The sequence below is a fragment of the Equus caballus genome, chromosome 6 (genome assembly GCF_041296265.1).
Source record: "Equus caballus isolate H_3958 breed thoroughbred chromosome 6, TB-T2T, whole genome shotgun sequence".
In the NCBI taxonomy this organism is placed as follows: Eukaryota; Metazoa; Chordata; class Mammalia; order Perissodactyla; family Equidae; genus Equus; species Equus caballus.
In genome coordinates, this window is record NC_091689.1 from 26,449,184 (window position 1) to 26,462,057 (window position 12,874).

At 61.9% G+C, this 12,874-nt stretch overlaps 1 protein-coding gene across 1 annotated transcript in view; it reads left to right on the forward strand.

Moving 5' to 3' along the window:
- CROCC2 (ciliary rootlet coiled-coil, rootletin family member 2) overlaps positions 1 to 12,874 on the forward strand; it is a 76,002-nt gene that overhangs the window by 16,095 nt on the left and 47,033 nt on the right. The window contains exons 4-13 of the mRNA XM_023642774.2: positions 1,029 to 1,135; positions 2,428 to 2,593; positions 6,758 to 6,861; positions 7,497 to 7,724; positions 8,993 to 9,089; positions 9,166 to 9,255; positions 9,411 to 9,617; positions 9,897 to 10,108; positions 11,815 to 11,997; positions 12,583 to 12,727. Of these exons, the coding sequence (XP_023498542.2) occupies positions 1,029 to 1,135; positions 2,428 to 2,593; positions 6,758 to 6,861; positions 7,497 to 7,724; positions 8,993 to 9,089; positions 9,166 to 9,255; positions 9,411 to 9,617; positions 9,897 to 10,108; positions 11,815 to 11,997; positions 12,583 to 12,727 (1,539 nt within the window). The remainder of the gene's footprint in view (positions 1 to 1,028; positions 1,136 to 2,427; positions 2,594 to 6,757; positions 6,862 to 7,496; positions 7,725 to 8,992; positions 9,090 to 9,165; positions 9,256 to 9,410; positions 9,618 to 9,896; positions 10,109 to 11,814; positions 11,998 to 12,582; positions 12,728 to 12,874) is intronic.

Consider the following 12,874-nt stretch of genomic DNA (forward strand, 5'->3'; position numbering starts at 1 on the left):
TGTGGAAGGATTAGTAAGCCTCGTGAGTCAGATCTGGACTTGAGGACCTGGCAGCTCAGTGCACGCGCCGGGCTCCTGCTGGCGTCTCAGCACCCCCTGTGCAGGTGCCAGAAGGGGCTGGGCCTCCCCTGGCCGCCAAGTCCCCCCGAGCTGCTAGGCAGGGTAGCCAGCGTGACTGCTTCGTGGGCATCTTCCATTCCGGGTAGCACTCCCAACCCCCACCCAAGCCCCCCGATCCAGCTGGGCCCTTCACCCCTCCTCTCTCATCCTGCTGGCAGCTGAGGAGGAGCCACTCACCTCCCCACACACACGGCCTGGTCATGCCACAGGTTGGCCTCCAGGCTCTCCTGACCTTCCCGCATCTCAACCCCCGACCAGCCTGCTCTCTGGGCCTGAGTCCTGCTCCCCAGACACCCCAGAGCCTGTGCTCTGGGTCAGCACATCTGGGCAGGGCCCCCCTCCCCCCGCTCCTTCTTTTCCCCTTGGAGCCCCAGGGTCTCCATCTGCTCAGGCTCCAGCAGGGAGCAGGAAGGACGCAGGCTTGGGGGGCAGACCTGGCCCAGCTTGGATGGCTCCCCTCCCTGCCAGGCCGGCTGAGGGGCTGCAGGCCCCGGGTCACTGTGGGTGTGGGCCCTGCCCCCCTGGGAGCACACAGGTATGAGCACGGGCAGGAGGAGCAGCGGGAGAGGGCGGCCCCCATGCTTGCTCACTCTCATGGGAGATGACCCCAGGCCTGCTCCACAACTCAGCCGTCCTGCCCTTGTGTGGCCCAGTCAGACCCCGGAGGCCCCCTCCTCAGCCAGCCGAGGGCACTGGACACAGGGGCAGGATGTGGATGGCCGCCTGTCTGACCCATCATGTGGAGGGGCCTGAGCTTCACCAGACCCAGCCTGACCACAGCCGGCCCCAGCCCCAGCTGGAGGCCCCAGGGGAGCCCTCTCTCCCGCCCCAGGAGGGCTTGGTGCCAAAGCTGCCCAGCCCGGCGGGCTCCGGAGCAGCCGGCCAGGTGGGCTAATGCTCCTCTCCAGCTGCAGGCCCGGCTGCAGACCACGGAGGCTCGGCTGCGGAGGTCGGAGCTGGAGCACAGCGTAGACCTGGAGGAGGCCCTCGGCCGTCTGGAAGCCGCCGAGCAGAGGTGAGGCCTGGCGGGCTCAGCAGTCAGGGCTGCAGGGAGCTCGGCCATCACCCCACGAGGCGGCAGACTCCACTGCACATTGGGGCTGTTGGCCATCCTCTTCCCAAAGTGACTCTAAGTTACATTTACCTGTAGGAATCTGGGGACAGGTTTTGTGCAGTAGGGGAAGGGGGCACGGGGCAGGGGGAGAGCGGTGCAGGTTCCACAGGCAGTGAGGGTCTCCCTGGCCTTGCTCTCCTTGATGTGCCCCCCCCCCATGCCCAACACCTGCTGAGGCTGGTACCCTGGCCGGTCCTGCAGGTGAGTCGCCCGAGCTGACCACGGCCCTGGTGGCCCAGCCAGTTCTGGGGTGCCCGTGGGTGCCCTCCTCACTCCCACTCTTCTTCAGCCCCACCCTGACTCCCAGACCCCTTTGGCTTTGAGCCACTCTGATCTCATGGTCAGGGGCTCATTTGTTCGCCGTCGGTAAGCGTGTGATGCACCCTGGCCCCCAGAGGCAGCCCCAGCACCCCCAAGTCCCAGGATGCAGCCCCAGGGAGGGAAGGGCTTCTCTCCACACTTCATGCAGGGAGGGGCTGAGCCCCCAAGCCTGGCTCCACCTCCAGACTGTTTGTGGAAAGCTTCCCTTGCTTGGTTCACCTTTGGGGACTCTGGAAAAGGAGGAAAAGGGCTGAGAAATGTTTTGAAAACCAGTTTTGAGGGGGGAAAAGAACCCAAGTGGAGGCCAATGCCCAAGGAGGAAAGAGGAGCAGAGAAAGTCCTGCTGTGGCCTCGCAGCCAGTCTGGGAGGTGCTGGCTCTGGGAGGGTGGGTCCACCCAGCCTGGCGAGTTTGGGGTCCCCACCTGCAGCCACATGCAGACCTGCCTTTGGTGGAGAAAGGCCCCCACGGTCACAGGGGGGCTGCCCCCTCCAGGGGGCATGCCAGACTCCGTCTCCCCACCACCCTGCCCCACTGCAGGGACGGTGCCTCCCCCCAGCCCTGGTACCCTCAGCCGGTGCTCCCAAGCCCTGCCCTTCTTGCTTGTCTTGGGGTGCACCTTCACACCCTGGGACTGAGCAGCCGACCACAGCTGTGGGGGCAGAGCCAGGTGGAGCACGCAGAGGGGGAAGCTTTGGGGGACCATTGGGGCCCCATCGCAGGTGGTCAGTGGTGCACAGGGGTAGGGCAGGGGCTGTGCACTTGAGTTGGGGTTGCCTGGGCCCAGGAGGTCTGGGGCCTGGGTCTCTGAACACCTCTTTAAGGAGAGGCCACCCATCCACGGCCACACCACTGTGGTTTCTGCCCATCCAGGAGCACCGGCCTCTCCCAGGTGAACGCCCTTCTGCGGGAACAGCTAGAGCACTTGAAGAAGGCCAATGACACGCTGGCCGAGGAGCTGGCCAGGACGACAGGCAGCGTGCTCCACCTGCGGGGTGAGCTGGAGCTGAGGGAGGCGCAGCGACGGACCGAGAGACAGGTGCTCCCCTCCTTTTGCTCATTAGTGGGGATGTCTGTTTTGGTGCCTGTGGCTGGGGGGCGGGGGGACAGCAGGGACCAGGAGAAAGTGAGTGGCTTCAGCTGTGGTTCCTGCTGTGGCAAAGCCACTGGCCTCCTGCCACACCATGTCCCCTGCTCAGCAGTCTGTGGAATGGGAGACACTAGGGTGGGGTGACCCCCCCCTTGAGAGAAGGAGGGCACGACCCTGAGGCCAGACTTGGCAAGTAGAATGAGGTCACAGGGTGGGTGCTGGCTCAGCGCGGCCCACCTTGCTCTTGAGTGAGAAGGAGGTCCCCACAGGCCTGCCTCCTGGCCACAGAGGGGTCAGGGCTCAGCGCTCCAGCCTCAGTCCTGTGGGAGGGAGGTATCCAGGCGTTGGTGCCTCTGCTGCCGTCTCTCACGGATGGGGTCCCCTGAAAGAGGTGTGGCCTGGGTGAGGCAGCTCTCTGAGCTGAGGCAGTCCCTGAAGGGGCTGAAGGTGTTCCCGTGACCCTCTCCGTGTCCACCAAAGGCACCATTGGCAGGATTTCTCCCCACACCGCCTGGAGAATGGCTGCCTCCAGGTGGAAGCAGAAGCTCAAGGTGGTCCCCATGTGCCTGGGCCTCAGGCTGGCCCCACAGACGTCCTTCAGACAAGCCCACCTCTGAGGGGCCTCCCTACACTGGCCACACAGGATGAGGTAGAGAGGGCAGCCGCGTGGGCCCCCACAGGCCCTCAGGGCAAAGCTGTCATGCTAGAGAACTTGACCCCACTTCCCTGAGCTCCTCCAGAGCTGTCCTTCCCATCAGAAGCTGTATGGATGCTCTTGGTGCCACCACCACCCTGCACAGGGAGAGCAGGGCACCAGACAAGTCGATTAAGGCATACGAGAGGGAGTGTGCTGCCCTTACACAGTGTCACCCAGAGAGCCATGTCATCATCACAGGGGTTCACTAATGGCAGGGCCTCCACCATAAGGTCGGGGAGATATTTAGACAGATCGCGCCCCACGCCCTGCCTGGTCCACGTCTTCCCACGGCTGGGCTTGTGACACCATGGGAAACAAATGCCCTGGAGGGCACATGCCCAGAATTCAGTTTGGCACTGGTTTATCAAGGGTCTTGAGATCCCCCTCCTGCTTGAAAACCGTTCTCACTGGTTGTAGGTGTTTCCTCTCAGCCTTTAAAGATACCCTTTCTCTGTCTTCTGGCTCCATCGTTTCTGCTGAGAAGTCAGCTTCCAGGGCCTTTGATGCTGACTGACTCCTCGTAAAGGTAATCTGTCTGCCCGCCCTGGTGCTTCACCATTTCTGCTTTGACTTTGGTGTTCTGTGATGTGTCTGTGCGGAGGTTTCCTTTTGTCCATGCTGCGTAGGATTCATCAGGATTTCGTGTCCTTCATTGTTTTTGGAAAGTAGCCACTATCTCTTGGAACATCACCTACGCTTGCTCTCTCTCCTCCCCGTGCATGTTAGCTGTTCTATGCTCTCTCCCATGCTTCTCAGTCTCGCATATTTTCTTTCTTTTTATCGCTCTGGTCTATATTCTAGGTGATTTCTTCAAATCTACCTTCCTCATCATCAGTTTTCTTCTCTGGTGCCCAATCTCTGTTAAACCAGCCTACCTGGCTTGAGTTCCAGATATTGTGTTTTTCATCTTTAAGAATTCTAATTGGTACCTCTCCAAATGTCTTACTCCTAACTCCTATTTTCAAGCCTCTCATTTATGTTGGATCATAGTTTTGTGTTGTTGTGTTTCTTTTTTTGTTGAGGAAGATTTGCCCTGAGCTAACATCTGTGCCAGTCTTCCTCTATTTTGTATGTGGGTCACCGTCACAGCATGGCCGCCAACAAGTGGTGTAGGTCCACGCCCAGGAATCAAACCTGGGCCACTGAAGCAGAGCGCACCAAACTTAACCACAACGCCACAGGGCTGGCCCCTAAAACACAGTTATTTTATGGTCTGTGTCTGTTGTTCTAACATCTGAAGTTCTTCAAGGCCTGATGCCGTTGTTTCTGCTGGCTCTTGACCATGGTGCTTTGTTTCCTTGCGTCTTTGGTGACTTTTTTATTTTTTCACCCAAGAACTGCGTATTTTCCTTGGAATTTTGTGAAAATTCTTTGAAACGTGGAAGGGATGTGGTATTCTCCAGAGAGGATTTTCATTTGCTTCTGACAGGTGCCTAGGGGCTCTGACAGACCCCGGGGCCACGTTGAAATAAATTTTCAGCCTGAGTTTTTTTGAAACACCCAGATTACATGAATTCAGGCTGAAAATTGCATAAAGCCTAACTTGTGGTTCCAAATCCACAGGGAAGATTTTTCTTCCTTCCTGTCTTAGTCCTTCTGGGCCGCCATGACATAGACTTGGGCGCGTATAGACAACAGACATTTATTTCTCACAGTTCTGGAGGCTGGAAATCCGAGATCATGGTGCCAGGTGGTTCAGTGTCTGGTGAGAGCCGGCTGCCTGGATCACAGACAGCTCCTTCTCGCTGTGTCTTCACACGATGGAAGGGGCTAGGGAGCTCTCTGGGGTTTATAAGGACACTAGCCCCGTTCCTAAGGGCTCCATCCTCATGGCCTAGTCACCTCCCAAAGGCCCTGGACCTCCTAATACTGTCACAGTGGGGATTAGGGTTCAACATAGGGCTTTTTGGGGGACACAAACGTTCCGCCCATTGCATCTCCTTACAGTGTCATGCAGGCAGGGGTGTGTGTGTGCACATGCACACACGTTCTAATTCACTCACTTCTAGCACGCCTCACTTAGAGTGCAGCTTTGGGGTGCCACTTCTGTGTGTGAGCAGACACTCCCTTTGGGTGGCTCCTGGGCTATTCTCTCTGTCCTCTGAGCCCCTTGTGGTCAAGGAAATGTGTTCGAGTTGCTCAGTTAGGCAAGAGGTTGCCTGCGTTCCTCCTGAGTCCCTGACTTCACGGGTTCCTAGCCTGTGTGTTCTTACCATGTTGGCCAGCCCAGCCCTGCGTCCAGGAAGCTGAGAAGTCTGGATTCTAACGTGTTTAACTGCATCTATTGGGCAGGCTCGTCCCAGCTCTGCCACTCGTATAAGCAGGAAGAGCCTCCAGGCCCTGCTCCTGGACGATCCCAGTCTGGGTGGGGAGGGGTGCAGCTAACGCAGGTGTACCTAGGGCTCTGGCGCCAGGCACAAAGCGGCCTGCCCTGCAGGTGCCCAGCTGAGGTAGTGGCTCAAGCGGGGCCTCGGATGTGTGCCCAGGGGAGGGGATCAGCAAAGGCTTCATGAGGGAAGAGGTGGGTGTGCGGGTCTTGAGGGACAGGCACACCGTGAATGCGCTCTGTCTGAAAGCAACATTGAAGGGCATCAGGCGGGGCTGGAACAAACGGGAGGGGCAGGGGGCACATGGAAAGCACTGGGCATGTCGCTGAGCCCTCCAGAAGTCCCTGAGGTCAGCCTTCAGGGCACAGCCGAGCAGGGACTGGGGAGGTGATGTAGAGACTCTTACCTTTTGGGTGTCAGCTTAGTTCCCTGCAAGCCTGGCACCAGTGACCACACATGGCTCCATCCCATTGCTGCCCCCGCCTCTCTACTCCACACCCCCAGCTGCAGACACAGTCCTGCAGTGGGCCCCACCCCACCATTAGCACCCTAATTCGCTCTGCCTTGCCTCAGGGGAGGCTCACCACCCTGCCCTGTGAGCCGGAGCTAGAGCGTAGAGGTTTCTGTGTCCTCCACACCTTCAAGGGCGAGGCCCCACCTCTGACATCTTAGGAGCCCACTGACAGCAAGAGCTGCTCTCTCGGTGCTGGAGAAGGAGGAAAGGCCCCTCCTCCACCCTTCCCACCCCCCTGCACTGGAGGGGCCACAGCTCCATGCTGCAGAAGGGCCTCATGCCCCAGCAGGGAGACCCGGCTAAGTGGGTTCTTCTTCTGAGCAGGAGCTGGGTGTGGTCACCTCCCCGGGTCGTCTGGGGTGGGGTGGGGGTGATGGAAGCACTGCCCCCCTGGGGGGCATTTGCATTATTCTGGAAGATGAGCTCATGGGACGGGGGCTGCAGGAGCCGGGAGGCAATGCAGCGTCCACTCCTGGCCCCTTGGAGCCCGCACAGCGTGGTGTCTGGAAGAGGGAGTTGTGGGGAGAGTGAACGGGGTCGCAGGCCTGAAGTGGACGTGAGCCTCTTGCTCTCAGACCCAGCGTACACGCTCAGGGGAGCCCCGGGACTTCCTCCTCATGTGGAGACAGGTCACAGCGCTCCGTGCACACCTGGCTGAGCTGCGTGCAGCCACTGAGAGGTGAGTGCCAGCCGCCCCGCCTACCGAGAGCTGGGCGCAGGCCCCGTCAGGTGGTGGAGAAGGAGTGTCTGAGGGATGGGTGCAGCAGTTCTGGCTCACAAGCCCCTTACCAGCCCTGTCTGCTGGTTGGCCCCGTGGGAGTGGTGGAGAGGGCGGGAGAGGTGGGCAGTGGGGAAAGGGACAAATGGACAGAACGAAGTAGGCAGGGATGCAGGGAGCGATGGGAGGAGGGCAGGCCAGTTATGGGGACACTACCAGAGGCGAGGAACGGCATGGATGAAGCTTCTGAGTCCCTCTGGTCCCTGCCAGACACCTCCCACAGGTCTGTCCTGGGGTCACCCCTATTTTCACACAAGGAAACTGAGGCTCAGAGGGTCAAGGTCCTGATCGAGGACATCCTGTCCTGTCCAACCTGGCACAGCCCCTGCTCCCCCCTCCCTGGCTATGACGTGGGGACAATTGATGCCACGTGGTGGGGGCTTCTTCTGAGGATAGCAGGGGAGGGGGTCTGCTGTGGGCGGAGAGCAGGCTGATGTGACCAGACCCTGCCTCTCCCAGCCCAGCTTGAGCCTCCTGGGCCCAGAGCCCACAGAGGGTCCTGAGGCTCAGCTGGGGGTGCCGCCCTTGTCTCCCAGGGGTCTCGCTGACATGCGAGCGGACACAGCCAGGACGGCCCGTCGCCTGCACAGGGCCTGTCTGAACCTGGACTCCCACCTGCGGCTGTCAGCCAGCCGTGCGGCCGACGCCCTGGAGCAACGGGCCCTGCAGGGCACACGGCTGGAGCAGCAGCTTCGGGACAAGGTGCGGGAGATGCTGCAGCTGCAGGGCCGCTGGGACACGGAGAAGGTGGCGCTCCAGGCCAGGTGGGTGCCAGGGTCGGCAGGTCCGCCAGGGTGGAGGTCAGAGGGGAAGGGGCACCCCCTGTCTGCTGAGCAGTGGCCAATTCCAAGATGCGCCCATCACTCACATGCAGTTTTGTGTCCTGATTTTCACCCCAAATTCTGACTCCCTCGACGCTGCACACAGTTCATAATCCCTGTCCCGGCGGCTGCTCAACATGGGCCCGGATCTCCTTGGCCAATCCCTGGAGGCCACGTTAGGTCCCCTGACTCTGAGGCTTTAGTGAGCGCCACAGTGGGCCCACCTGGGCTGGTTCTGCGTGGCCGGTTCCCACAGTGGCGTCTTCAGCACTGAGATCACAAGTGTCCTTCCAGGGCGGGCGCTTGTAAGGAGGAAACCATTTAAGAAGCTGAGGCAGGCAGAGGGGCCAGGCCGCCCTGGTAGGAATGAGACCAGGGCCCCATCTGGGATCCATGAGATGCAGAGTAAGCATGGAAGGTTCTGGACACAACCCACCTCTGGGCTCGGAAGGAACTTCAGCAGGAAATGGGGAGACGGCTGCCCAGTGAAGGGCTCACCTGTCACTACGGGGTGCGACTCCACAGAACTTGGGGGTCCGGGACTCCTTAGCCACAAACACCTGCCAGGCTGACAAGTCGAGCCCACCCTGCCCTCAGGGGGTCAGCTGAGTGGAACACACCCCAGCCCAGCCCCAAAACAGCACCCGAGTGGTGCCCAGGGTTGCTCCTTGGCTCAGTGCAGCCTGCAGGGGCAGCCCCCTGGGGTCTGGGACCATGGGAAGGGAGAGCCGGGGGCCACAGGGGGAGCCAGGGGTCTCTGAGAAGAAGGTGGGAAATGAGGGACAATATCATCGCTCACTGTTAGATTTATGGTGACAGAGGTGTTCCAAGCAGAGGGAGCAGCCAGGGCAAAGGCCTGGAGGTGAGCATTGCCTCTGCCATGCCACAAGGACAGGGCAGGACCTTGAGAAGCCGCTGGACGGGAGGCTGGAGAGCTGAGTCACGGCCAGGGTGGGGGCCTTGAATGCTGAACTCAGAGTCTGCACTTTGCTCCCAAGACAGCAGGAGCTACTGAAGGCTCTAGAGCAGGAGAGAGGCATCTGATCAGACCAGGGACTAAGGCTGGCTCAGACAGAGGGGGCCAACATCGGGGGCAGGCCACACAACTGGAGACGTCTGACAGAGCTGCGGCATCTCTGGGCCACCCATGCTCTGTGCTCTGTTCTCTGCCCTGATGACCCCATCCCCCCCACCCCTCAACTTTTCTCCAGACTCTCAGAGCAGATGCTGCTGGTGGAGAAACTCACAGAACAAAACTCAAAGAAGGAGAGAACCATCTCTTCCCTCAAAATGGACGTTCAGAAACTGGTGCGTGGGGCTGGGAGGCAGCGGCCCTGCAGGGGGGTGTCTGTCCGCCTCGCTGAGGGGTCTGCCCTGGCCGCAGGAGTCCCGGCGTGGCGGAGGCCGGCTGGCAGCGGACGACCTGAGGGACCAAGTGGAGTCGCTGCAGCACGTTTTGGACAGCATCACTGAGGTGCAGGCCCATCTCGGGTCCTTCCCGCAGCAAAGCCGCCAATGGGCTGCAGGGTCCCCATGATTCTAGCTGACTCATGAGATAATCTGACAGGTCCCCATTTGGCCATGGCCCTGAGCTGTCTCCCCCCATCCCTTCCTCTCTGCACCCTGAAGGTGGCCCAGGCGGACTCGGGGTGCCTGGAGCTGGTGTGGAGCAGCAGCATGGAAGGCGAGAAAACGCAGGACCGACTGAGGAGCCCCCCACGCACTGCGTCCCCCTACCGGGGCGTGTCGCCACCACGGACGCGCTCCCTGGCTGCCTCGGACCCTGCACTGAGGGCTGTGCAGGCAGCCATTCAGAGGTGGAGGCTGAAGGAGCAGGTGGGCAGCCACAGCCCGTGGGGGCAGCAGAGGCAAAGCTGTCTCCTGGTCCCCACCAGGGGCAACGCCGTGAAACCCACCAGGCTGAAAGGTGCCGTTACAGGGCCTGCCTGTGTCTCGCCAAGGTGGGCTGACCGCAGGGTCTCCACGGGGCCTGCCCTGAGCCCCACAGCCCTAGGGAGGGGGCTCTGGTCTAAGTGCATCCTTTCTGGGAGAGTCTGTGGTCAGAGGCCTGCGCAGGCTGGAGAGGGCTCACGCCACATCCTCACGCCCGGGCAGGAGCTGCGCCTGCAGCTGGAGTCCTCCCAGGCGGTGGTGGCCGGGCTCCGGGAGCAGCTGTCGGAGAGCCAGCAGGAGCTGCGGGCCTCGCGGAGGCTTTTGCAGGAGCGGGCACAGGAGCAGGCGCGGGAGTATGAGGACCTCCTGGGCAAGCTGGAGGCGCAGAGCCGGGAGGCACAGCACTGCAGGGCCACCAGCGAGCTCCTGGGAAGGTGAGGGAGGGCTGGGCTGGGCAGTCCCAGCCTGGGCGTGCTTCCTCCCTATAGCCTTCTATCGGGAGGGAGAGGGCCAGCTCCCAGAAAGAAACCTCCACCAGCAAGGCCTCCTCCCCTTGTCCCACTCCGTCACTAAGCGGGCCCCCTTTCCCCTCATCTGGGCCCATCTGGGCTGTGTCTGCCCGGGACTCACCTTCTGAAAGCCCGGCTGGGCACATGCTGGCCCCCTCGGCCTGCACCCCACGCTCTCCTCCGGGGAGCAGCCTGTGCTCTCTCCCACCTCCTGCCTGACTCCCAGGGCTCCTCCCCGGGTCTTACCCATCCTTCAGACATGGCCCATAAAACCCCAATTCCGTTCCCTCCCCATCCATTGGAGTGCCCCATGTGCCTTCTTGGTGTGTCCTGTGGAACCGGTGGGTGGCCTCTCGTGCAGTTTGCCATGAGGCTCTCTGGATGCTTCTGTGCACGTCTTACCGCCCTGGGGTTGGTAGGGGTCGGGGGTGTGGGACGAGAATCCCCCGGGACTTATAGTCCTGAGTGAGCGGCTCGGCCGGGCTTCCCAAATCCACACACTGCTGAGCCGGGACATGGGGAGCGGGCAGAGTGTGATTGGGTGTGGGCGGGGGCTCAGGAAGGTTTCCTGCAGTAGTGGGCAGAGGAACAGATGCACCACCTCCCGTGCTTCCCCTCACTCACCCCTGGGGGTCGGGCCTGCAGCCCCCTTCAGGGGTTGCTCCTTCTCTCTGGGCGGCCTGACGGTGAGCTCAGGGCTGGGACAGGAGGTCCAAGGAAACATTGGCCGCAATCCTGCCTTGAGATGTGCATGGGGAGGGGCAGAGAGATGCGAGCTGATGGGCTCAGCCTGGCACAGGGGCCTGGGAGTGGAGAAGCCGGGAGGGCCCCTGGAGGACAGAAGCCTGCAAGGGAGATGTGTGCAGGGCGAGGCAGGTAGGGGCCACACCACCACAACAAGAAGCAGAGGGCGGTGAGGGCCACGGGGGAGCTGTTAGCAGGGGCACTGTCTTCAAACCCACGGCTGGAAGGGCTCGTCTGGCTGCTGTGGTCCTAAGTGGGCCCATTGGCACCAGAGGCGGGGAAAGAGGGGCCAGACCCAAGGAGCATGCAGGAAATGGGGTCCCAGGTTTCAGGGGCCAGGGCTGGAGGGGGAGCAGCTGAGATCCAGCTTCCTGGCTGATGGGGGACAAGCAGAGAGGACTCAGGACTGGCTCAGCCACTGAGCACGGCTTTGCACACGGGGGCTGGAGCTCGAGGGTCCGAGGTCCCGTCAGGATGAGGTAAGCATCTCAGGCACGTGTGGACTGGGGCGGGCACGGGCAAGGAGGTGTCCCTTCCTTCCTCTGAGTTCTGCAAGGACTGGCTGGGCTTGGCCTGCAGGCGGCAGAGGGCTGAGCACAGGGTTCACCAGGGAGCAAGACTCTCGAGTGCCTTAGGGGCTTCTGCGGGGCCTCAGGGGAGGGGGACAAGGCGTCCAGTGGCCACCCCACCTCCACAAGCCAGCCTGAGCCTGAGGTGGATGGATCTTCCTCCTCCCTCCACCTGCTCCCCTGAGCTCCTGCCCCAAGCGGCCTCCACGGCCTGGCGCCCACCCTCCCGGTGAGGAGCCTTGAGTATGCCCAGTGAGGGCTCCCCCACCCTGATGCATGTCCCAGGGCTTCCTCAACCTCTGCCTCCCCTGCTCCCAGGGAGAAGAAGGCACTGGAGTCGGTGGTGGAGGAGCTGCGGGGGAAAGCGAACACTTGGGACGTGGAGAGGCAGAGGCTGGAGACCAAGAACGCTGAGCTGCAGAGAAGCCTCCTGCTGTGGGCGGGGCAGAAGGAAGAGCTGGTGCAGCGGGGCCAGCGGGGCCGGAGGGAGCTGGAGACCAGGTGGGCCGTGCGGAGGGGCTGTGGGCCGTGTGGGGTCTGCCTCTGCCACCGGCGGGCTGTCACCTCCCTTCTCGGGGTCTCACTGTCCTCATCCGCTAGTGGGATGGCTTCTTTAGCAGTCTCATCTCAGAGCGCAGGAGGTGCCTGACGGCACAGCAGGGTAAAGGGCTCTCCCGGCTCCTCCAGGTTGGGCCGTCACCCCCACACCCACACCCGCACCCACTCCCATGTCTGGTCCAATGCCTGGTCCAATGCCTGCCGCCAGGCAAATCAAGTGCCCCGGGCCCAGCAGAGGGGATGTCCCCCCAGTCTGTGCAGACACATGCACACACCTCATGCAGACTGAGGTCTCCCCTGAGAACACCACCCCACCCTACTCCAGCCCAGAAATGGGCCCGATCCGGATGCCACCCTCCCAGACTCAGCAACTTCCCGGCCCTCCAGGGTGCCCTCGTGCTCCTTTGGGGCTCCCTGGGCTTGGAGGGAGGTACAGGCAGTGGCCCTGCCCTCTAGGTCCTGTGAGGTGGCCCCCATCTCGCCCTGAGGCAACCTCACGCCCTCTGCCCTCTGGTTTCGGGGCCTCAGTCAAGGGCGCCTGGAGCAGCTGGAGGAGAAGGTCTCCTGGCTCAAGAAGGAGCTGTTGTCGGCCCGGGAGGCACTGAACACCGCGCAGCTGCAGAGGGACGTTCTGGAGAGCGAGAGGGAGGGTCTGCGTGGTGCCCTGGCCCGGGTATGCCCACACCCTCCCCCAACCCCCATGGCGTGCCATCTCTCTCCCACCATCTGCCCAGCTTACCCCCTCCCACTCATCTCTCTCCTCTCCCGCTTGGGCCCTCAGTCCATCCCCAGAGCTCCAGAGTCACCACCAGTGGGCGCC